The 25,313-nt window shown below is 32.2% G+C and overlaps 1 protein-coding gene across 1 annotated transcript in view; it reads left to right on the top strand.

Moving 5' to 3' along the window:
• LOC145270138 (protein mono-ADP-ribosyltransferase PARP12-like) overlaps positions 1–25,313 on the top strand; it is a 96,644-nt gene that overhangs the window by 65,976 nt on the left and 5,355 nt on the right. Inside the window, exons 4-6 of the mRNA XM_080125748.1 lie at positions 12,452–12,613; positions 20,884–21,016; positions 23,599–23,726. Of these exons, the coding sequence (XP_079981874.1) occupies positions 12,452–12,613; positions 20,884–21,016; positions 23,599–23,726 (423 nt within the window). The remainder of the gene's footprint in view (positions 1–12,451; positions 12,614–20,883; positions 21,017–23,598; positions 23,727–25,313) is intronic.

A 25,313-nucleotide genomic window follows, 5' to 3' on the forward strand; every position in this document is an offset into this window, starting at 1 on the left:
TTCTCTTATTTTCTTTTTTTTTCATGTTCTCTTATTTTCTTTTTTTTATGTTCTCTTATTTTCTTTTTTTCATGTTCTCTGATTTTCTCTTTTTTATGTTCTCTTATTTTCTTTTTTTCATGTTCTCTTATTTTCTCTTTTTTTTCATGTTCTCTTATTTTCTTTTTTTTATGTTCTCTTATTTTCTTTTTTTTCACGTTCTCTTATTTTCTTGTTTTTTTCACGTTCTCTTATTTTTTTTTTTTCATGTTCTCTTATTTTCTTTTTTTTTCATGTTCTCTTATTTTCTCTTTTTTTTCATGTTGACTTATTTTCTTTTTTTTTCATGTTCTCTTATTTTCTTTTTTTTCATGTTCTCTTATTTTCTTTTTTTTCACGTTCTCTTATGTTCTTGTTTTTTTCACGTTCTCTTATTTTTTTTTTTTCATGTTCTCTTATTTTCTTTTTTTTCATGTTCTCTTATTTTCTTTTTTTTTTCATGTTCTCTTATTTTCTTTTTGTTTTCACGTTCTCTTATTTTCTTTTTGTTTTCACGTTCTCTGATTTTCTTTTTTTTTCATGTTCTCTTATTTTCTGTTTTTTTCATGTTCTCTTATTTTCTTTTTTTTTCATGTTCTCTTATTTTCTTTTTTTCATGTTCTCTTATTTTTTTTTTTCATGTTCTTTTATTTTCTTTTTTTTTCATGTTCTCTTATTTTCTTTTTTTTTCATGTTCTCTTATTTTCTTTTTTTTTTCACGTTCTCTTATTTTCTCTTTTTTTTCATGTTCTCTTATTTTCTTTTTTTTTCATGTTCTCTTATTTTCTTTTTTTTTTCATGTTCTCTTATTTACTTTTTTTCTTAATGTTCTCTTATTTTCTTTTTTTTTTCATGTTCTCTTATTTTCTTTTTTTTTCACGTTCTCTTATTTTCTTTTTTTTTTCATGTTCTCTTATTTTCTCTTTTTTTTCATGTTCTCTTATTTTCTCTTTTTTTTCATGTTCTCTTATTTTCTCTTTTTTTTCATGTTCTCTTATTTTCTTTTTTTTTTCATGTTCTCTTATTTTCTTTTTTTCTTAATGTTCTCTTATTTTCTTTTTTTTTTCACGTTCTCTTATTTTCTTTTTTTTTCATGTTATCTTATTTTCTTTTTTTTTCATGTTCTTTTATTTTCTTTTTTTTTTCATGTTCTCGTATTTTCTTTTTTTTTTCATGTTCTCTTATTTTCTTTTTTTCTTAATGTTCTCTTATTTTCTTTTGTTTTTCACGTTCTCTTATTTTCTTTTTTTTTTCATATTATCTTATTTTCTTTTTTTTTTCATGTTATCTTATTTTCTTTTTTTTTTCATGTTATCTTATTGTCTTTTTTTCTAAAGTTTCTCTTATTTTCTTTTTTTTTTCACGTTCTCTTATTTTCTTTTTTTTTCATGTTCTCTTATTTTCTCTTTTTTTTCATGTTCTCTTATTTTCTTTTTTTTTTCATGTTATCTTATTTTCTTTTTTTCTTAATGTTCTCTTATTTTCTTTTTTTTTTTCACGTTCTCTTATTTTCTTTTTTTTTCATGTTATCTTATTTTCTCTTTTTTTTCATGTTCTCTTATTTTCTCTTTTTTTTCATGTTCTCTTATTTTCTCTTTTTTTTCATGTTCTCTTATTTTCTTTTTTTTTCATGTTCTCTTATTTTCTTTTTTTCTTAATGTTCTCTTATTTTCTTTTTTTTTTCACGTTCTCTTATTTTCTCTTTTTTTTCATGTTCTCTTATTTTCTCTTTTTTTTCATGTTCTCTTATTTTCTTTTTTTTTTCATGTTCTCTTATTTTCTTTTTTTCTTAATGTTCTCTTATTTTCTTTTTTTTTTCATGTTCTCTTATTTACTTTTTTTTTCACGTTCTCTTATTTTCTTTTTTTTTCATGTTCTCTTATTTTCTCTTTTTTTTCATGTTCTCTTATTTTCTCTTTTTTTTCATGTTCTCTTATTTTCTCTTTTTTTTCATGTTCTCTTATTTTCTTTTTTTTTTCATGTTCTCTTATTTTCTTTTTTTCTTAATGTTCTCTTATTTTCTTTTTTTTTTCACGTTCTCTTATTTTCTTTTTTTTTTCATGTTATCTTATTTTCTTTTTTTTCATGTTCTTTTATTTTCTTTTTTTTTCATGTTCTCTTATTTTCTCGTTTTTTTCATGTTCTCTTATTTTCTTTTTTTTTCATGTTCTCTTATTTTCTCTATTTTTTCATGTTCTCTTATTTTCTCTTTTTTTCATGTTCTCTTATTTTCTTTTTTTTCATGTTCTCTTATTTTCTTTTTTTTTCATGTTCTCTTATTTTTTTTTTTTCATGTTCTCTTATTTTCTTTTTTTTCATGTTCTCTTATTTTCTTTTTTTTCACGTTCTCTTATTTTCTTGTTTTTTTCACGTTCTCTTATTTTCTTTTTTTTCATGTTCTCTTATTTTCTTTTTTTTCATGTTCTCTTATTTTCTTGTTTTTTTCACGTTCTCTTATTTTCTTTGTTTTTCATGTTCTCTTATTTTCTTTTTTTTTCACGTTCTCTTATTTTCTCTTTTTTCATGTTCTCTTATTTTCTTTTTTTTCATGTTCTCTTATTTTCTTTTTTTTTCATGTTCTCTTATTTTCTTTTTTTTCATGTTCTCTTATTTTCTTTTTTTTTCATGTTCTCTTATTTTCTTTTTTTTATGTTCTCTTATTTTCTTTTTTTCATGTTCTCTGATTTTCTCTTTTTTATGTTCTCTTATTTTCTTTTTTTCATGTTCTCTTATTTTCTCTTTTTTTTCATGTTCTCTTATTTTCTTTTTTTTATGTTCTCTTATTTTCTTTTTTTTCACGTTCTCTTATTTTCTTGTTTTTTTCACGTTCTCTTATTTTTTTTTTTTTTCATGTTCTCTTATTTTCTTTTTTTTTCATGTTCTCTTATTTTCTCTTTTTTTTCATGTTGACTTATTTTCTTTTTTTTCATGTTCTCTTATTTTCTTTTTTTTCATGTTCTCTTATTTTCTTTTTTTTCACGTTCTCTTATGTTCTTGTTTTTTTCACGTTCTCTTTTTTTTTTTTTTTCATGTTCTCTTATTTTCTTTTTTTTCATGTTCTCTTATTTTCTTTTTTTTTTCATGTTCTCTTATTTTCTTTTTGTTTTCACGTTCTCTTATTTTCTTTTTGTTTTCACGTTCTCTTATTTTCTTTTTTTTTCATGTTCTCTTATTTTCTTTTTTTTTCATGTTCTCTTATTTTCTTTTTTTATCATGTTCTCTTATTTTTTTTTTTTCATGTTCTCTTATTTTCTTTTTTTTTCATGTTCTCTTATTTTCTTTTTTTTTCATGTTCTCTTATTTTCTTTTTTTTTCATGTTCTCTTATTTTCTTTTTTTTTCATGTTCTCTTATTTTCTTTTTTTTCATGTTCTCTTATTTTTTTTTTTTTCATGTTCTCTTATTTTCTCTTTTTTCATGTTCTCTTATTTTCTTTTTTTTTCATGTTCTCTTATTTTCTTTTTTTTCATGTTCTCTTATTTTCTTTTTTTTCACGTTCTCTTATTTTCTTGTTTTTTTCACGTTCTCTTATTTTCTTTTTTTTCATGTTCTCTTATTTTCTTTTTTTTTTCACGTTCTCTTATTTTCTCTTTTTTCATGTTCTCTTATTTTCTTTTTTTTTCATGTTCTCTTATTTTCTTTTTTTTTCATGTTCTCTTATTTTCTTTTTTTTTCACGTTCTCTTATTTTCTTTTTTTTTTGCATGTTCTCTTATTTTCTTTTTTTTTCATGTTCTCTTATTTTCTTTTTTTTTCATGTTCTCTTATTTTCTTTTTTTTCACGTTCTCTTATTTTCCTTTTTTTCACGTTCTCTTATTTTCTTTTTTTTCATGTTCTCTTATTTTCTTTTTTTTTCATGTTCTCTTATTTTCTTTTTTTTTTCATGTTCTCTTATTTTCTTTTTTTTTGCATGTTCTCTTATTTTCTTTTTTTTTTCATGTTCTCTTATTTTCTCTTTTTTCATGTTCTCTTATTTTCTTTTTTTTTCATGTTCTCTTATTTTCTTTTTTTTTTCACGTTCTCTTATTTTCTTTTTTTTTCATGTTCTCTTATTTTCTTTTTTTTTTCATGTTCTCTTATTTTCTTTTTTTTTCATGTTCTCTTATTTTCTTTTTTTTTCATGTTCTCTTATTTTCTTTTTTTTCACGTTCTCTTATTTTCTTTTTTTTTCATGTTCTCTTATTTTCTTTTTTTTTACGTTCTCTAATTTTCTTTTTTTTTCATGTTCTCTTATTTTCTTTTTTTTTGCATGTTCTCTTATTTTCTTTTTTTTTTCATGTTCTCTTATTTTCTTTTTTTTTTCATGTTCTCTTATTTTCTTTTTTTTTCACGTTCTCTTATTTTCTTTTTTTTTCACGTTCTCTTATTTTCTTTTTTTTTCATGTTCTCTTATTTTCTTTTTTTTTACGTTCTCTAATTTTCTTTTTTTTTCATGTTCTCTTATTTTCTTTTTTTTTTCACGTTCTCTTATTTTCTTTTTTTTTCATGTTCTCTTATTTTCTTTTTTTTCATGTTCTCTTATTTTCCTTTTTTTCACGTTCTCTTATTTTCTTTTTTTTTCATGTTCTCTTATTTTCTTTTTTTTCATGTTCTCTTATTTTCCTTTTTTTCACGTTCTCTTATTTTCTTTTTTTTTCACGTTCTCTTATTTTCTTTTTTTTCATGTTCTCTTATTTTCCTTTTTTTCACGTTCTCTTATTTTCTTTTTTTTTCACGTTCTCTTATTTTCTTTTTTTTTCATGTTCTCTTATTTTCTTTTTTTTTTCACGGTCTCTTATTTTCTTTTTTTTTCACGTTCTCTTATTTTCTTTTTTTTTCATGTTCTCTTATTTTCTTTTTTTTTTCACGTTCTCTTATTTTCTCTTTTTTCATGTTCTCTTATTTTCTTTTTTTTTCATGTTCTCTTATTTTCTTTTTTTTCACGTTCTCTTATTTTCTTTTTTTTTCATGTTCTCTTATTTTCTTTTTTTTTTCACGTTCTCTTATTTTCTTTTTTTTTCATGTTCTCTTATTTTCTTTTTTTTTCATGTTCTCTTATTTTCTTTTTTTTCACGTTCTCTTATTTTCTTTTTTTTTCACGTTCTCTTATTTTCTTTTTTTTTCATGTTCTCTTATTTTCTTTTTTTTTTCACGGTCTCTTATTTGCTTTTTTTTTCACGTTCTCTTATTTTCTTTTTTTTTCATGTTCTCTCATTTTCTTTTTTTTTTCACGTTCTCTTATTTTCTCTTTTTTTATGTTCTCTTATTTTCTTTTTTTTTCATGTTCTCTTATTTTCTTTTTTTTCACGTTCTCTTATTTTCTTTTTTTTTCATGTTCTCTTATTTTCTTTTTTTTTTCACGTTCTCTTATTTTCTTTTTTTTTCATGTTCTCTTATTTTCTTTTTTTTTCACGTTCTCTTATTTTCTTTTTTTTTCATGTTCTTATTTTCTTTTTTTTTCACGTTCTCTTATTTTCTTTTTTTGTTCACGTTCTCTTATTTTCTTTTTTTTTCATGTTCTCTTATTTTCTCTTTTTTCATGTTCTCTTATTTTCTTTTTTTTTCATGTTCTCTTATTTTCTTTTTTTTTCACGTTCTCTTATTTTCTTTTTTTTTCATGGTCTCTTATTTTCTTTTTTTCACGTTCTCTTATTTTCTTTTTTTTTCATGTTCTCTTATTTTCTTTTTTTTTCACGTTCTCTTATTTTCTTTTTTTTCATGTTCTCTTATTTTCTTTTTTTTTCATGTTCTCTTATTTTCTTTTTTTGATGTTCTCTTATTTTCTCTTTTTTTTCACGTTCTCTTATTTTCTCTTTTTTTCACGTTATCTTATTTCCTTTTATTCTGTTGTTTTAGTTTTTTCCTTTTCTTCTTTATTTATGTCATTTATTTATATCATCTTACTCTTTTATGCTGCTGTTAGAGCTACTTAGATTAGTCATATTCTTTTGATTAACCTTTTTTTCACTCAAAACAAGACAGATTGCCTCTTGGAAACATAAGTCTACTATTTGGGGTCGTGTTTAACAGAAAAAATTAAGAGGAGTTGAGCAGTGAGATGTTTGTTCACATTGCATTTAAACTTTTACAGATTAGTACAACCAGGGAAGCAGGAAACAGAGAGGGAATTACAAAGTTGAGCAGTTTGAGGGAAGAAGCTATTAAAGTAGAAGGCTTTTTGGCATCTAGGTTCCTGAACAGTATAGGGGTGGGATTTTGCTGCTTGTCGAGTTAGTTGGGGGGGGGGGGTACATCGATGGAGCACAAGTGCTATGAGTTCATCAGAGCACAGTCCATTAAAATACTTGTAAAATCGGCACAGGGATGCAACATTGTGGCGATGGGATTGGGGTTTAAGCTAGTGTGGGACCTATTAGATTTGAGACTCTTTTTGTGGATCCTCTCACAGATGAAGAGATTAGTGGTAGATGCACTAGTCCAAATGTGGCAACAATACTCCATGCATGGCTTTGTAAAGATACATATACTCACTGATGTGAGTAATTTTCTAGCACGGTAGAGGGAGCCCACCTTCTTTGCAGCAGTAACATGCAGAAAACTTTTTAAGGGCAGGTACTCAAGTAAAAAAACGGTGTCTCAGTGCAAGTCTGTAATACATTCCTCTGAAAAGGGCACTTTTAAAACAGGAGTAAAAGGGGCAGGTGCTTGGGCATCCCTAGCACCCTCCCTTCTCTGCACGTCTCTGCTTTGCAATGTCCTCAATATATTTGTCCCAGTTCATGTTGTCTGTGAATGTTAAGGCAAAGAGTTTTAAGGAAGAGATTTCAGGTAGAGTATTATTTGTCATGGCTATTAGTGTGTGCTTTACACCTCATATTACAATTAACATTATACAAGAAAATAATTCTTTTAATTAATTTTAAAAGAATATGTCGATACATCTGTGGGGCATTAGAATATGCCGACTGCCCCCCCCCCCTGCAGAGGGTAAAAGTCCCTCAATGGGGGTCCTGGATATAACCTTAAACTATATCCAGTGATGAGGCCCCAGCTTGTGGGCTTTGGGGAGTGTGAAGCCACCCTTTAATTACCATTGCTCCCAGGTCCACTCTGACTCGGAGTGGTAGTACCTGTTAGGGTTCCAACTATGGGTTAAATAGAAACTGACGTGAAAACAACAAATATACTCTATTAAAAAAATTTTTCTTCAAAATCTTTGGATTTGGCATTAAATAACCCGAAAAGGGTTGATATGCCATAAAACAAAAACAACCAACCAACCGTACTCTAACACCTTGATGTGCAGATTTTTATATTGGAAAAAAATATGAGGCATATATATATATATATATATATATATATATATACACACACACACAGATATGACAGAAAAGAATAGACATTAAGATGAATATTTTTCCTAAAATTAATATATGCTTATTCATATTTACAGATAACAATAGTGCTGAAATAACTTAGAGTATCTCATTAAAATTACATCTAACAACATTGAAGCATGACACGAACCAAAGGAGCATCAGACCTATCAGAATTTCTGCGAGGCCGAATCATGGGTTAACATGAAGGTGGTCTTAGTCAACGCAAAATAACAGAAAATCTTTCTATACTCCTTTCTACTGTTAATAGAGTGATCATACAATTCACAAGAGAGGACAAAGAGTGCACATACCCTCATCCCGGTTACTCCGTGCCCTCTGAAAGAACCTTGCATTGTGTAAAAAGAAATGTTAAAGAGGGTTTTTGGTGCAAAACCTCTAACATTGCAACAAAAGCTGGTGTCAGTCTCAGAACAGCTGTCAGGTATCTTCAGAAGCTTGGCTACTATTGTACCTATTTACAATGCCTCCCCACGGGACAGAGTTAGACACCAGGGTCGTTTTTTAACGTGGAGAAAAGGTACAAAAATAAAAAATTGTCTCAGTCGTGAAGGACTGCTCCTACACTGAAAGAGAACAAGAAATGGAAGTGCAGCATCTGAATAACAGATGGTATTTATTTGCTCCCCCACCGAGCAAATTAGGCACAAGGCCAATTTTTAATGTGAGGAGTGAAGGGAGAGGGAAGGGAAAGGGGGGACCAGCTCCCGAGAGGTGGGAAATGGGAGCTGGTTAAAGGTCAGGCATGTGGGGTTGCCCCCACATCTGGTCTAGTCCTAGCTAGTCATAGCTTGCAGTATCTGCCGGAACAGATGGTATTTATTTGCTCCCCCACCGAGCAAATTAGGCACAAGGCCGATTTTTAATGTGAGGAGTGAAGGGAGGGGGAAGGGAAAAAGGGGACCAGCTCCCGAGAGGTGGGAAATGGGAGCTGGTTAAAGGTCAGGCATGTGGGGTTGCCCCCACATCTGGTCTTTGCTTGCAGTATCTGCCGGAACAGATGGTGTTTATTTGCTCCCCCACTGAGCAAATTAGGCACAAGGCCGTTTTTAATGTGAGGTAAAAACCAGCTCCCCTAAAAGTAGGCAAAAAGGGGGCACTCTGGTTACCAAAAATAATAATTGTCCCAGTATAGAGGGTTTCCCCTCCATTGACTGGTACAAATTATCTTAAGTGCAGCATCTGCCGGAACAGATGGTGTTTATTTGCTCCCCCACAGAGCAAATTAGGCACAAGGCCAATTTTTAATGTGAGGAGTGAAGGGAGAGGGAAGGGAAAGGGGGGACCAGCTCCCGAGAGGTGGGAAATGGGAGCTGGTTAAAGGTCAGGCATGTGGGGTTGCCCCCACATCTGGTCTAGTCCTAGCTAGTCATAGCTTGCAGTATCTGCCGGAACAGATGGTATTTATTTGCTCCCCCACCGAGCAAATTAGGCACAAGGCCGATTTTTAATGTGAGGAGTGAAGGGAGGGGGAAGGGAAAAAGGGGACCAGCTCCCGAGAGGTGGGAAATGGGAGCTGGTTAAAGGTCAGGCATGTGGGGTTGCCCCCACATCTGGTCTTTGCTTGCAGTATCTGCCGGAACAGATGGTGTTTATTTGCTCCCCCACTGAGCAAATTAGGCACAAGGCCGTTTTTAATGTGAGGTAAAAACCAGCTCCCCTAAAAGTAGGCAAAAAGGGGGCACTCTGGTTACCAAAAATAATAATTGTCCCAGTATAGAGGGTTTCCCCTCCATTGACTGGTACAAATTATCTTAAGTGCAGCATCTGCCGGAACAGATACTACACTTTGATCTTGTCCCGAAAGGCCAAGTTATTGTAGAGCTGTGAGATGGAAACCTTCGTTCTGCCAATATCAAGCGTAGAAAAGATTGGGCTCGTGAGATGGTGGAGAGACCTATGACCTATTGGACCAATATCATTTTCTCTGATGAGTCACGATTTGCATTATTTGCCGACAATGGAAGGGTATGGGTGTGGAGGCTCTCTTAGCAAAAGTTTGACTTAAAAAGACGCCAGCCAACGATGGAGGTTTCTCAGTTATGGTATCGAGTGATGGTCGCTCAGACGTGGTGGAGTGCGAAGGAAGCATCAAGTCTGCTAAATATGTTTCAATATTACATGAAAGACTCCTACCAATATTCTTAAGTAGTAAAATGAACCAAGTTAACTCCTTATTTATGAAAGACTGAGCTTCTTGTCACTCTACTCGGACAACACAAGATTGGTTAAGCCAAAATAGGATTAATAAACTACCATGAATTGAAAACCTTAGGGACATATTAGACTGAAACCTTCACAACAAGAAAAAAAAAGCCATCTCCTAACTTTTAGCATTATTGCATCAGACATGGTAAGAAATTCCTCAAGATGATATTCGTCAACCGATCGATGTCATGCATAGAAATGTCCTAGCACTAAAAATAGCAAAAGGAATGTCAACTAAGTGTTAGTTATTAAATTTGTGACCAATTATTTTTGATTTTGTTCTATAAATTATATGTTTGTTGAAATAAACTCTTGGTGTCTATTCTGCTCTGTCATGTTTGTGTAGATGGTTTTATTTGTAGATATTAAGCCAAAGTAGCGCCATTAATTTAACTTTTCACAATAGATTCACAATCGTTTTTTATGTAATGTTTATATATATATGTGATATCAGTCACAAGATTAACAAATTTGCATATTGGTTTGGAAAAAGAACATTATATTAATTAACTATTATTGTTTTTTTTTTGGGTTTTTTTTTTAAATTTTTATTTTTATTGCATTTTCACCCAAAACAAAGCACAGTGCCACTTTGATGTAGGGGGCTACTATTTGGGTAGAATTTGGATTATTTATTGGGACGGCTCAACAAAAACTTGTTTACATTAGACTTGAAGGCTACCATATTGTGACTGGCTGGGAAGCAGGCCAATGGATCAGTGTTCCAAATGCAGGCAGTTCTAGGAAAAAAACTTTGTTCATGGAATCTGTGTTTAGTGGGGTAAAATTGTTGATAGTGGTTGTAACTAGTTGAGTGTTTTTTTTTTGTGAAAGTTTGGCAAGGGGGCATAGATTGAAGTTCAGATGAGCACTTGCCATAAAAATAATGAAATTAATGAAAATAATTAAAATAATGAAATTAATTAAAATAATGAAATTAATGAAAATAATTAAAATAATTAAAATAATGAAATTAATGAAAATAATGAAATTATTGAAAATTATGAAATTATTGAAAATATTGAAAATAATGAAATTAATGAAAATAATGAAATTAATGAAAATAATGAAAATGATGAAAATAATGAAATTAATGAAAATAATGAAATTAATGAAATGAATGAAATTAATGAAAATAATGAAATGAATGAAAATAATGAAATTAATGAAAATATTGAAAATAATGAAATTAATGAAAATATTGAAAATAATGAAATGAATGAAAATAATGAAAATAATGAAATGAATGAAAATAATGAAAATAGTGAAAATAATGAAAATAATGAAATTAATGAAAATAATGAAAATAATGAAATTAATGAAAATAATGAAATTAATGCAAATAATGAAAATAATGAAATTAATGAAAATATTGAAAATAATGAAATTAATGAAAATAATGAAAATAATGAAATTTATGAAAATATTGAAAATAATGAAATTAATGAAAATAATGCAAATAATGAAAATAATGAAAATAATGAAATTTATGAAAATAATGAAATTAATGAAAATATTGAAAATAATGAAATTAATGAAAATGATGAAAATATTGAAAATAATGAAAATGATGAAAATATTGAAAATAATGAAAATGATGAAATTATTGAAAATAATGAAAATATTGAAAATAATGAAAATAATGAAAATGATAAAAATAATGAAATTAATGAAAATAATGAAATTTATGAAAATAATGAAATTATTGAAAATAATGAAATTAATGAAAATAATGAAAATGATAAAAATAATGAAATTATTGAAAATAATGAAATTAATGAAAATATTGAAATTATTGAAAATAATGAAATTATAAAAATAATGAAATTAATAAAAATAATGAAATTAATGAAAATTATGAAAATGATGAAAATAATGAAAATAATGAAAATTATGAAAATAATGAAAATAATGAAATTAATGAAAATATTGAAAATAATGAAATTAATGAAAATATTGAAAATAATGAAATTAATTAAAATAATGAAATTATTGAAAATAATGAAATTGAAAATAATGAAAATGGTGAAAATAATGAAAATAATGAAATGAATGAAAATAATGAAAATATTGAAAATAATGAAAATAATGAAAATGATAAAAATAATGAAATTAATGAAAATAATGAAATTTATGAAAATATTGAAAATAATGAAATTAATGAAAATATTGAAAATAATGAAATTATTGAAAATAATGAAATTGAAAATAATGAAATTAATGAAAATAATGAAAATAATGAAAATAATGAAATTAATGAAAATAATGAAAATAATGAAAATAATGAAAATTATGAAAATTATGAAAATAATGAAAATATTGAAATTAATGAAAATAATGAAAATTATGAAAATAATGAAATTAATGAAAATAATGAAATTAATGAAAATATTGAAAATAATGAAATTAATGAAATTAATGAAAATATTGGAAATAATGAAAATAATGAAAATAATGAAAATAATGAAAATATTGAAAATAATGAAAATAATGAAAATAATGAAAATTATGAAAATTATGAAAATAATGAAATTAATGGAATGAATGAAAATATTGAAATTAATGAAAATAATGAAAATATTGAAAATAATGAAAATATTGAAAATAATGAAATTAATGAAAATATTGAAAATAATGAAATTAATGAAAATATTGAAAATAATGAAATTAATGAAAATATTGAAAATGGTAAAATTAATGAAAATATTGAAAATAATGAAAATATTGAAAATATTGAAAATGATGAAAATGATGAAAATAATGAAATTAATGAAATTATTGAAAATAATGAAATTAATGAAAATATTGAAAATGATGAAAATAATGAAATTCGATTGTTATTGCTTGTCCTCTTTTAAGCAGTTTAACATTTGGACTTGTCTTTTTCAGGCTACCAGATGAGGTGAATTTTGACATTTTTTCGTCATCACAATGTGCGCGTTTAAAACATTCGCTGTCGTCCAATTTTCTTGACTTATCAGACTTAGATTCAACACAGGATACATACCAGCAAGAAGATACCAGCAAACAATCTTTGTTGGATCTGGAACGGTAAGCCCAAGATGAATTCAATTTCTTTGTGTCACAGTTTAAACGCTAAACATTTGCATTGGACTTTTCATAAACATTTAATTTTTGTTTTTGTTTTTTATATGGGAGTCACCACTTAGTGAGGCCTGAAAGCCACTCAAGGATAAGGGTTAATGAGTGTATGGTAGTCATTGAAACAACAGTTTGTGGTGGAAATGGGGTAAAAATGATTTATTTAGTGGGGGCGGCTCAACAAAAATGTGTTTTCAGCTTGAAGATGGCCATATTGTAGTTAGCTGGAAAGCAGGCCAGCGGAACAGAGTCCCACAGATGGACAGTTCTAGAAAAAAAAGTTTTGTTCATGGAATTTGTGTTTAGATTTAGGTACAGATAGAGAGTAGGGGAAATTGTTGGTAGTGATTTAAGATAGACGAATGATATTTTGTGAAAGTTTGGGAGGAAAGAAGACCATTGAATGAAGCTCAGACGAGGTGCTTGCCATGAAAATAATGATAGAGCAGAGACAGGCTCGCAACATTTCCTCTATGGGAAAGAGGTTGCGGGGGAAGAGAAAAAGACTGACTGGCTGGCATTCCTCTTTTTTAGGCTATGAGCTCCAAGCGAAGTCGAACTCCATGGTCCAAAACCTAAGAAACTTTTCTGTTCGTAACTTTTGCAGTCTGCTAATCTAAAAACACTAGCATGTTTACTTTTTTATTTTTTCTCTTTTTTCTCTTTTTCCTTATCACAGGTTTGACTTTAATCCTAAATATTTGTCTTGTTTTTTTATCTTTTTCCTAAATCTTTTTTTGTCAAAAATACTATTATTAACCAATACTTTTTATATTTAAAACGAGGAAAAAACAAAGTCTCCCATGAAATTGAACATTTCCCAAATTATATTTGCATATTATCTGAACTCAAAAACACTCAGCTTTTTTTTTTTTCTTCTAAAGTATGCATTACTTCTAGCTAGTCTAAAGTTAATACGTAACCATAAAGGTATTACTTCTTAACCAGATTTTTAAACGAGTTAAAAATAACCAGACTTTTCAATGTGATAAAAGTTCCATTATAGCATATTTATTATGGGGTGGAGCACGAACGGTGAAACATCCCAGCTCAACGTAGATAACGGCAAAAAGTATCCATGCGTTAACATAGGAGGGGAGACTATCTTCAAGTACTACCCTAAGCTGGGAATTGGGCAATGGACTTACATTAAGAGATATTAATAAGTCCTTCTCACCTTTTTTTCCATTTTTTTTTTTTTTTTTTAATGGAGAGTAGATAATGCATGTGGATGTGTTATCGGCAGCTCCAGTAACTCTTGCTTCTCCTTTTTTGTCCTTCAGTCCTTCCAATGAATGATTTTTCTGACAAAGGGTGAAGAAAAAGCTGCTTTCCAGGTCGGTAGTACTTTGTAAACAGTAGCCTGAGATGTCGGGAAATTTCTGTTTCTATGTCTATCCTTGTGGTCATGTCACTAGTAAGGCTGCTGGAGGTAAACGTTTCATCTGGGCTGACGTTATCCGCCTGATAGTCAGGGACCCGAACCTTAGATTAACCATTAAGGAGGCTGTCCTATCAGCAGGTGCAAAGTACTGAGCTGCTGTATTGCCATTTGGTGAATGGATTCTGGACCATACAGTAGTTTCTGGTAGGGCCTCTCGATGCCATACTAGTGGGTAATTGTTACGGCTTTACCATATCATGTGCTACAAAAAAAAAAAATTTCTTGTCTTTTTCTCGCTTACTTTCCCTCTCTGTCCTGCTCCAACCAAGTCTACCAACCTGCTCCATAAACCCCAAAACCTCAACAATCATGACAAATCTCCAAAAAAGAAACACGAATAAACCTAGAACCCCATCCTCCAACGTAGACCCCTACTACCAGGTCTTATTTCCAACATCTGGGGTCTATGTTCCAATCTTCCAGAGGTTGAAACACAATTACAGGAGACAAAACCGGGCATATTCTTTCTAAGTGAAACTGGCATAGGGCCAACCACTTCCCTAGACGAATTCATAATTAAAGGATACTCTAACTTAACATCTAAATCTGACCCTCAAGATCGCTATGGGCATGGAATATGTGCTTACATCAAAGATGGCTTTCCATGTGGTAGGGATATCTCCAGAGAAGACCCTAATTTACCTTATATGTGCTTCCAGGTTGCACTATCTTACACCACTGCATTTATATTTACCCTCTATCGCCCCCACAACAGTGGGGTCACTATCTTTAAGAGCATATCTGAGAAAATTGACCACATCCTGTCTGGTCATCCTTCGGCTAACATTCACATTTGCGGTGAATTCAATGTCCATGACATGGAATGGCTGACCCACTCAAATAAAACCGATGATGAGGGGAGGTTCTGTTATGATTTTGCCATTGCCTATAGCCTCACTCAGATTGTTCATGAACCGACCCGCATTCCCGATACACTCGGTCAATATGCAAGCCTTATAGGCCTTTTCCTCACAACTTCCCCTGAGCTATGTTCATGTTCCTTTCTATCTCCTCTAGGATCCTCTGACCACTCTGTTGTAGCAGTTAAGATAAAAATGAAATGTAATAAGTTTTCAGACATACCTCTCCACCGTACTGTATATCGATACTCTATGGCTGACTGGGAAAGCTTCCGTACATTCATATCTGACCTACCTCTGCATTCCATGTTTAAAAAGGATGTGTCCTCTATAGTATCAGACCTGACTGAATGGTTAATTGTAGGCATAGATCGATTCATACCATCCAAAAAATTCCAACAAAAACCTAACAGCCAGCCATGGTTCTCTCCTGAATGTGCTGCTGTCATCGCGCACAGAAATCACTTTTTCCATAACTACCAACGTAATAGATGTACTGAGACTAAAGCTGCTTTCAGGACTGCCAGCAACCACTGTTAAAAGAGTAATAAAAAATGCAAAAGAGCTATATGCTAAGTCCGTTAAATCCAAAGTAGCTGATCAGCGGCTTGGTTCCCACCAGTTCTGGCAAATAGCAAACAGGATCTTGAACAGAAGCATGTGTTCTATCCCAACTATCATCAATGGACCTGAAGGTCATCTTGTCAGCATCAGACAAGGCCAGACTATTTGCAAAGAACTTTGCAGCTAATTCTACCCTATGTGACAAAGGCCATCAACTCCCCGTATTTCCTCCTACAACAGACAACACGCTATGCAACATACAAATATCTGTGCGTGAGGTTGCCAAGCTAATCAAAAACCTTGATTCCAGTAAAACAATTGGCCCTGACGGCATTCCAGTTATAGTGCTGAAAAAGCTCCAACCAGAACTTGCCCCCATACTTACGAAACTGTTTAAGCGTTGCCTTAAGGAGAAGTGCTTTCCAACACCCTGGAAAACCTCATCAGTATGCCCTGTATTTAAGAATTCAGGTGATAAGTCATCTCCCTCTCAGTACAGACCAATAAGTCTCCTGTGTGCCATGAGTAAGTTGTTGGAATCCATATTAAATAAAGAAGTAGTCAACCACCTCAGCAGAAACAACCTTCTATGTGACATGCAATATGGTTTCCACTCTGCAAGATCTACAGCAGATGTGCTAACGGTTATATCTCATAGGATTAGTGAATCTCTTGACAAAGGCTTCATTTCCAGGGCAATTGCTCTTGACATATCAAAAGCCTTCGATAAGGTATGGCATAAGGGTCTACTTCACAAGATTTCCAGCTACTGTATCACTGGAAATGTTTTCTCAATCATTAAATCATTTCTCTCTGATAGGTTCATAGGAGTAGTGGTTGATGGGCAGAAATCAGAAGCCCACAGTATTAATGCTGGAGTCCCCCAGGGGTCAATCCTGGGCCCAACTCTCTTCCTGATCTACATCAATGATCTCCCAAAACACATACTTTAATCATTCGTTGACATATATGCTGATGATACGACCATCTATAGCAACACATCAAAGGCCGTTAATGACAAAGTTCTCTCTAATTCTCTCTCCTCTGATCTTGAGCACGTGGTACAATGGGGGAAGAGGTGGCTGGTCACTTTTAATGCATCCAAAACCAAGCTTCTATCTTTACATCATCAACACTCTGATCCCCATCTGGCATCAATTGAAATGGATGGCTCTCGTCTTGGGGAGGCTCCATGTTTTGACAAGCTTCTGGGTTTGACCTTTACTCCTGATCTGAAATGGAACACGTACATCAAATCTGTTGCCAAGGACGCTGGGAAAATGGTAGGATCCTTCTACCACTCCAGAAGATATCTCACTACTGATGCAATTCTCTATCTGTATAAAAGCCAAGAACGTCCAAGGATGGAGTACTGCTGCCACATCTGGGCAGGAGCTGCTAAAAACAGCCTATCCTGCCTTGACAGAGTACAAAATAGACTTTGTGGCTTAGTGGGTGATGCCCTTTTCTCTTCCCTGCAGCCTCTCTCCCACAGAAGAGACATTGCGAGCCTGTCTTTGTTTTATTGATATTTCCATGGCAAGTGCTCGTCTGAGCTCCAATCTCTGGTCCCCCCTCGCCAATCTTTCACGAGAAACAACCGTCTGGCTGAAACTACTGTCAATAATTTCCCTACCCTTTATCTGTGCCTAAATCCAAACGTAGATTCCATGAGCAGAGCTTCTTTCTCAGAAGTGCATGACTGTGGAACTCTCTTCCGTTTGCCTGTTTCCCACCTGACTAGAACTTGGATGTCTTCAAATGCAACATAAACAAATTCCTGACAAACCGCCCCCTTAAGTGATTACTACAATGCTATATCATTGATTACTGTACACGCAGTAACCCTTATCCCTGAGTGGCCTCTGGGCCTTGATAAGTGGTGACCCCCATGTAAAAAAAAAAAAAAAAAAAAATCTACTCGATTTTGAACTTTGTCAAGGCAATGACAAATCTGACTTTTATACAGGTAGAGGATTGCATCAGGAGTTAGATACCTTCTGAAGCAGTGGAATGATGCAACCATTTTTCCAGCAACCTTGGCAACAGATTTGATGTAGGTCTATTTCAGGTCAGGAGTAAAGGTCAGACCCAGAAGTTTGTCAAAACAGAAAGCCTCTTTTAACTAAGAGCCATTCATGTCAATTGGAAGCCACATGGAGGATCAGAGCATTTATAGCGAAAAGATAAAAGCTTTTGCACGACATGTGTTTTTGCCAGCAGGCAATCAAGAAATCTACTCATGCATGAAAACATAATGGAAACTTGAGGAGGTTTTAAAGGTTTTATTAGAGAGAGTTCATGATGGAGAGAGACTACCTAGGCTAAAATTAATTCTTTCTTACTTGTTCTTCTACTTGTGAATTGAGAGATGCAGATGGCAGACATCGATTTGATATTCACTTAGATTCACTCTACATTGTCAGATAGATCCTGTTTGTCACGCTTCCCAACTCAGACTGACTTTTAAAAATTCTTATGTTTCTCTCATCACAGACGTGACATCATCACCTCCTATATTTTGACACCTGCATTTTTAGCGTATTTTGTTGGGGGACGGGGATAAATTTGGGACCTCTCTCCACTTCAATCATGCCACTTGCAACTGGGGCTATTTGCGTTTGTTGTCAGGTTATCCTGACATGTGTTGTGTAGTAGGAGTTTCATATTTAAACCTTACCTATTTTTTAACCTAACCTATTTTTTAATCTAACCTATTTTTTAACCTAACCTATTTTTTAATCTAATCTATTTTTTTAACCTAACCTATTTTTTAATCTAACCTATTTTTTAACCTAACCTATTGTTTAACCTAACCTATTTTTTAATCTAACCTATTTTTTTTAACAATATATTTTTCATTTGCATTGTCCATTCTTTTAACTGATATTTTAATATTCGGATTTCTAAAAGAATCGGACAATCAACTTAATTTCTAACATTCCATTTCTTAACTTTGCCTACAGGGTTCGATTCTAGGCTTATCCTAATCTCATTTTCACTTATCTAATATTCTTCTTATTTACATGGAAAGGAGACAGCCCTTTTCCATGTAACAACATGTAACGTACTAATGTGACACTGACCAAAGTTTATATTAGTTAACATAATTGCTACTTACTGGCATATGGTCTCAATATATAATATTTGTGTATGATGTGGAGATCCAATTAACACATGGAAGTTTAATTGAAGTCACAAAAATGCAAAGGAAGATCTAAAGTTTCTTGAAATGTCAGTATTATATTCCTCAGACTACGTTCTCATCTTGAGTTTTCACGTTTCGATCAATGTAACCTCTGACCTTCTTTAGGCGTACCTTGTTGAATGCTTTACTAATGCTGAAAGGATTTCCAAATTTGTCCTCTAAAACATTGCATACGCAGTGTCAAGCTGGCCTAATGGTTATCGTACTTGATTCATTGCTTTTAGGTTTTGATTTTGATTTCAGCTCGGATTTTTTTTTTTTTGTTACGAGAAAAACAATAATGCACTCAGTTTCTTTTTGTTTTTTTAATTTTTTGTTTTTTAAATTTTTTGTTTTTTAAATTTTTTGTTTTTTAAATGGATTTTAATGTCTTGTTTAATCCCGGACAACACTGGGTACATCTTTGAGTATAATCTAAAGGAAGCACAACAAACATGATTTGGATGATTCGGATGAGTAATTTATTTTATTAATGCATTTCAAATATCTGATTATAATGCACAAGCACCCTTTTTTCTGTACGAATGGTATAGCTCAGTTATTAAATTATTTCTCTCTGATAGGTTCATATGAGTAGTGGTCGATGGGTAGAAATAAAAAGCTCACAGTATTAATGCTGGAGTCCCTCAGAGGTCCATCCTGGGTCCAAATCTCTTCCTGATCTACATCAATGATCTTCCAAATCACATGTTTAGATCATTCATAGACATTTATAATGATGACACTACCATCTGTGGCAACACATCAAAGACCATAAACGACCAAGTTCTCTCTTATTTTCTCTCCTCTGATCTTGAGCGCGTGGTTCAATGGGGAAAAAAGTAGTTGGTTACTTTTAATGCATCTAAAACCAAGCTTCTATCTTTACATCATCAACGCTCTTATCCCCGTCTGGTATCAATTGAAATGAATAGCTCTCATCTTAGAGAGGCACCATGTTTTGACAAGCTTCTGGACTTGACCTTTACTCAAATCTCTTGCCAAGGATGCTGGAAAAATGATGGAATCCTTCTATTGATCCAGTAGATATCTCACTGCGGATGCAATTCTTTTCCTATATAAGAGCCAAGTACGTCCAAGGATGGAGTACTGTTGCCACATCTGGGCAGGAGTTGCTAGAAAGACCTTATTCTGCCTTGATAGAGTTCAAAATAGATTTCGTAGCCTCGTAGGGGATGTTTTTTTCTCTTTCCTACAATCTCTTTCTCAAAGAAGAGACGTTGCAAACCTGTCTCTGCTTTATCGTTATTTTCATGGTTAGTGCTCATCTGAGCTCCAATCTATGGTCCCCCTGCCAAACTTTCACAAGAAACACTCGTCTAGCTGAAAACGCTATTAATAATTTCCTCCCCACTCTTTATCTGTGCCTAACATAAACGTAGATTCCATGAACAAAGTTCTTTCTTAGAATTACCTACCTGTGGAACTGTTTTCCGTTTTCTTGCTTTCCAGCTGACTACAATATGGTTGTCTTCAAGTCAAACATAAACAAGTTCTTGATGAGCCATTCCCCTTAAGTAATCAAATTTACCAAATTTACACTAACAATTCCTATGATATTGTCCAATTAACTACTGTACACTCTTTAACCCTTATCTTCGAGTGGCCTCTGGGCCTTGATAATTGGTGACTTAATCATAAAAATCTTTTATATATATATATATATATGCATATATACATACATATTAAAGGTAAAAAACCTTTAAAGGCCATTTGTGTAACAGACCCCAGACGTGTGTATAGCCGACAAATACAAATGACCAAGCCATGTTTGAGGTGATGTCATAGCAAGGAAGAAGAAGGAAAAAAAAGATTATAAAAAGATCAATGTGGCCCGAGACATACAGAGATAGACGGGTTACACACGTGGCTTAAGAGCAACAAAGAAAGACGAATATCAAACATGGTCGGACGAAGACAGAGTACAATGTGTTTGGCACAGCAGAGTCTTTTTAAGCACATTGAAGTATGAGAAAACTTTTGAAGAAGAGACTGGCATTATTCTGGAAAGTACCTGTAAATAAATGTTTCCTTGTGACTGTCTGCATACAACGTGTGGGTCCTGAGTGTTGACATGTAACAACTATGTTACATATGTGCATATTTTGTGTTCGATGCAAATGTTTTTTTATTTTTCTTGTAGAAGGTCAAATTTAACACCCGAAGCAATAAGGAAGCAGAAAAGACGCAGCAAAAGTAACAACCGGCAAAAAAATGTTAACAAAGTAAAACAAAACGAAAAAAGCGATGGAACGAAAGATTTCGAAATTATCAATGTAAGTAGAAAAGATTCTTTTCCACCCCACCCCCCACCCCACCCCCCAAAAAATCCTAAAAATTTTGAACAATTCATGCTGTATAATTATTGGCTGTAAGATAATCAGAATTCACACGTTTTGGGATACAAAAAAGAACATCATCATCACCAACAGCATCATCATCATCATCATCATTTTAAAAAATCATCATCAACATTATCATCATAAAAAATCATTATTATCAACAGCATAATCATTGATGTCATCAAAAAAATATCATCTAACATCATCATCATCATCATCATCATCATCATCATCATCATAATCACTTTCAGTTTACAGAGTGTTGTACATACTGACATATATTGGATAGCTTTAAGAAACTGACTTCTAAATGCACCTATCTCTGGCCAGGTCTTTATTTATCCATCTTTCTCTCAAATCCATCCTCATCATTTCCACCCATTTTTTTTCATTGATCTTCATTTGCAGACTCACCAGCTGCTTCAACTCCTCATCATTCTCATCCATCATTTCATGCGACCAACCCAACAAAGTCTCCTGCTATACACTCATCTACTGTCCTAATTTAATTTTTCTCTGACATCATCAGATCTAAGCATGTTTTTAAAACTCACATTACACATCCATCATATCATTCACATCTCATTTCTCTCCATGCAACGCATATCCTCAACTCTCACTGTCAGGTTTTACTTTCACACATCATCAACTGTACATGCACATGCCTGGTGGACTCTTACCTTGGCTGAATGTTAGTCAACAGGATATGGTCAATTTTCTTTCAATGCTCTTAAAGATAGTAACTTTACTGTTATGGGGGCGATAGAGGGAAAGTATAAACGTGGTGTGAGCAAGTGCAATCCGAAAGCGCATATAGGGTAATTTAGGGTATTCTCTGGAGATGTCTCTACCACATGGAAAGCAATCTTTAATGTAGGCACATATTCCAAGTCCATGTCAGTCTTGGGGGGAGGGGGGGTTCAGATTTGGATGTTAAATTAGAATATTCTTTAATTACAAACCCATCTAGGGAAATAGTTGGTTCCATGCTAGTTCCACTTAGGAAGAATAGGTCTGGTTTGGTCTCCTGTAATTGGATTTCAACCTCTGGAAGGTTGGAGCGTAGACCTCTGATGTTGGAGAAGGAGACATGGTAGTTGGGGTGTACGTTGGAAGTTGGATTTCTAGGTTTAATCCTGTATTCTTTCTAGAGATTTTTCAAGATGGAGTTTTAGGATTTGTGGAATAGGTTGACAGACTTGGTTAGAGCAACCCAGAGAGGGAAGATAAGGAAGAAAAAGAAATGAAGAAATACATTTTTTTGTAAATCATGAAAAGGTAAAGCCGTAACAATTACCCACTAATATGGCATCGAGAAGCCCCACCAGAAGCTACTGCATGGTCCAGAATCCATTCACCAAATGGCAATACAGCAGCCCTAGTACTTTGCACCTGCTGATCGGACGGCTTCCTTAGTGTTTAGTTCAAGGTTCGGGTTCCTGTCTATCAGGCGGATGTCAGCCCAGTAAAATGTTTACCTCCAGCACTCATATTAGTGACATGGGTACAAGGATAGAAATAGAAACAGAAAATTTCCAACATCTAAGGCGACTGCTCACATAAAAATACTGCCAACCTAGAATACAGCTTTTTCTTCTCCCTTTGTTAGAAAAATCACTCGTTCTAAATGAGGACTGAGAGATAAATTAGGAGAAGCGAGAGTTATGGGAGTTGTCGACAATGCATCCACAATGCATTGTCGACTCTCTATTAAAAAAAAATGATAATAATAAATATTCTACTTTACATAAGTTTAATTGACCTGTTTAGGGGAAAGTATGGTAATAGGTTCCCCTTTCACTATTGAAATAAAGAAAGAATTCAGTTGGCAAAGTTAATGTATGTAATTCTTGAGCAACTCAGCTAATTTCTTCCGAGTCATTTCTGACTTGATTTGAATGAAAATTGTCTGCTCCTTTTGCTAACATTCGATGCTAGTGAGTGCATTTATTAGTATGGCTATTTGAAACGTATTCTAAAAAAGGAATGGCATCTGCAATTTTCTTTTGTTTTTTTTTTGCAAAAGAATGTGGCAGACGTTGAAGAGATTTAGCAAGTGAATTACAAGCCGCAAATTGACAACAATAAATTCTAATAAATATTAATATTTCGGGGAGGGGGTGATCAGGGGCAAGTGTAGAAAGAAAAACAATTGGGTAAATAAATTAATACATGACTGAAAAACAGACTTTTTAAAATAAATTTTTTTATTATTATTGTTACTGCTATTCATTTGCTAATATCTTTCTTCTAATGAGAAGAACGCATTTCCTTGAAACTCTGCAGATTTAGGAAATTTCAAATATATATCTTCTCTTGATAAAATTGAACTCGAGTGAAAACAGTCACAGCTTTTCCGCTTGAAAGAGATGATTATCTCCCCCTTGATTCGATCGAAACGATGTTTGTACAAAATAGAAGAAAATAATTATTTTTTCTTTGTGTTTTGTTTTTTTTCTAAACATATTTCATTCGCTTTACTTATTTATTTTATTTTTTCTGTTTTGTATTTGCAGTTAGACAAGAACGATCCAGAATTTCTAAAGGTCTCAAAGAAATTCAATGCAACTATGGAAGCCAAAGGGGCAATAATCCTAGGTATTGAGGCCATTCAAAATGCAGAACTTTGGGAAAAGTATGGAAGGTGAGTTTAATAATTGTTGCTGTTTCACCCACAATATATATATATATATATATATATATATATATATATATATATATATATATATATATATACTTGTTTATTGTTATATAAACATGCTCACATCCCGCTGCTACAAATAGCCACTTGTTTCAATCAAACAACAGATATCATCAGGCAGCGACTTGACTATTTTATTGAGCACTATCTAACAACCTTGTTGAATATAAAAAAACCCGAGTATATATATATATATATATATATATGGAGGTATATAATGGTTGTATAGTTTCAGTTTATTCAATGTAAATCCATTAAAACTCTTGTGTTTATCAAATAGTGCTCGATGGATGAACAAAGCATGTTTATAGTATGTTTACTTATACAAACACTATTGGCTACATATTTGCATGCATGTTTCTGTAGTGCCTCTTTTCAGAGGGACTACTTTAAGCCAAAATATCAATTGCTGATATTCAGCTTTAGTTTATCCTTTTATCATCAAGCATGATGAGCCGTTCAACCCCTTAAGTAATGCCATTTACCAAAGTTACACTTTTAATGATTACTGTATTGTCCTTTTCACCAATGTGCACTCTTTAACCTTTATCCTCAAGTGGCGTCTGGACCTTGATAAGTGGTGATTCCCTTGTAAAAAACAAAAAAAAACAAACATGATTGTTGTAAATCCATAAGATGACATCCGACAGTGTTACAGCGCCGTGCCAATTGAAAATGAAAAAATAGCGACTCAGATTATACAGCATAATCATGTTGACATACCAGTCCAGGTTAGATCACTAAACTTGAGCAATGTTGAATCTGGCCAATACCAGGTGGATAACCATTTAGAGATACCAGGTGCTGTATGTAGGAGGACAGTAACACCTTGCAAGAACTGCAAAAATCTAACATCTTGAGATTGCTTGTAGAATTTATATTCCCATCAAACTTCCTTCTTCAGAGAAAGCCAGTTCATCCCGCCTAGGGTGAATGCTGCTTTAACTTAAAAAAAAAATAGCAGGCCAGATAGTTTTAGCATTTGATGAAGGCTGATGACAACACTATCATGAAACTTGTTTTTACGTTAGAAGTTACTAGGAAGCAATCAAGAACAAAGATAATAAGACGAGGAAACACCTGGAAAAAAAGATCATTTTAAAACCAGCGTACATGATGTAATATTAATGTTTTGCATTTCACTTCATTCCTTTTCTGCATCGTTATCAAATGAACCCTTACTGGCATCTCTATTTTAAGCCAAGCCTAAGATATCCCACTTTTCATGCTTTTGAACCGAAATACCCAAATATAGAAACTCAGACTCCACAAAACTGAGATCATTTTGATTCTTTGAATTGCATTGCATTCCTCTTCAGCATAGCTTTCAAATGAAACATGATTGGCATCTTTATTTTGACACAAACTTAAAATAATCCACTTTTCATTTTTTGGGGCCAAAATGGCCAAATATGGAAATTCAGGCCCAGACCCTTCAAAATTGTGCCAATATTGGTGTTTGGGATTTTACTGTATTTGTATTGGGCATAGTTTTCAAACAAGCTCTTACTGGCTTCTATATTTTAACTC

The sequence above is a fragment of the Euprymna scolopes genome, chromosome 4 (genome assembly GCF_053919585.1).
Source record: "Euprymna scolopes isolate OS-2025 chromosome 4, ASM5391958v1, whole genome shotgun sequence".
Lineage (NCBI taxonomy): Eukaryota > Metazoa > Mollusca > Cephalopoda > Sepiida > Sepiolidae > Euprymna > Euprymna scolopes.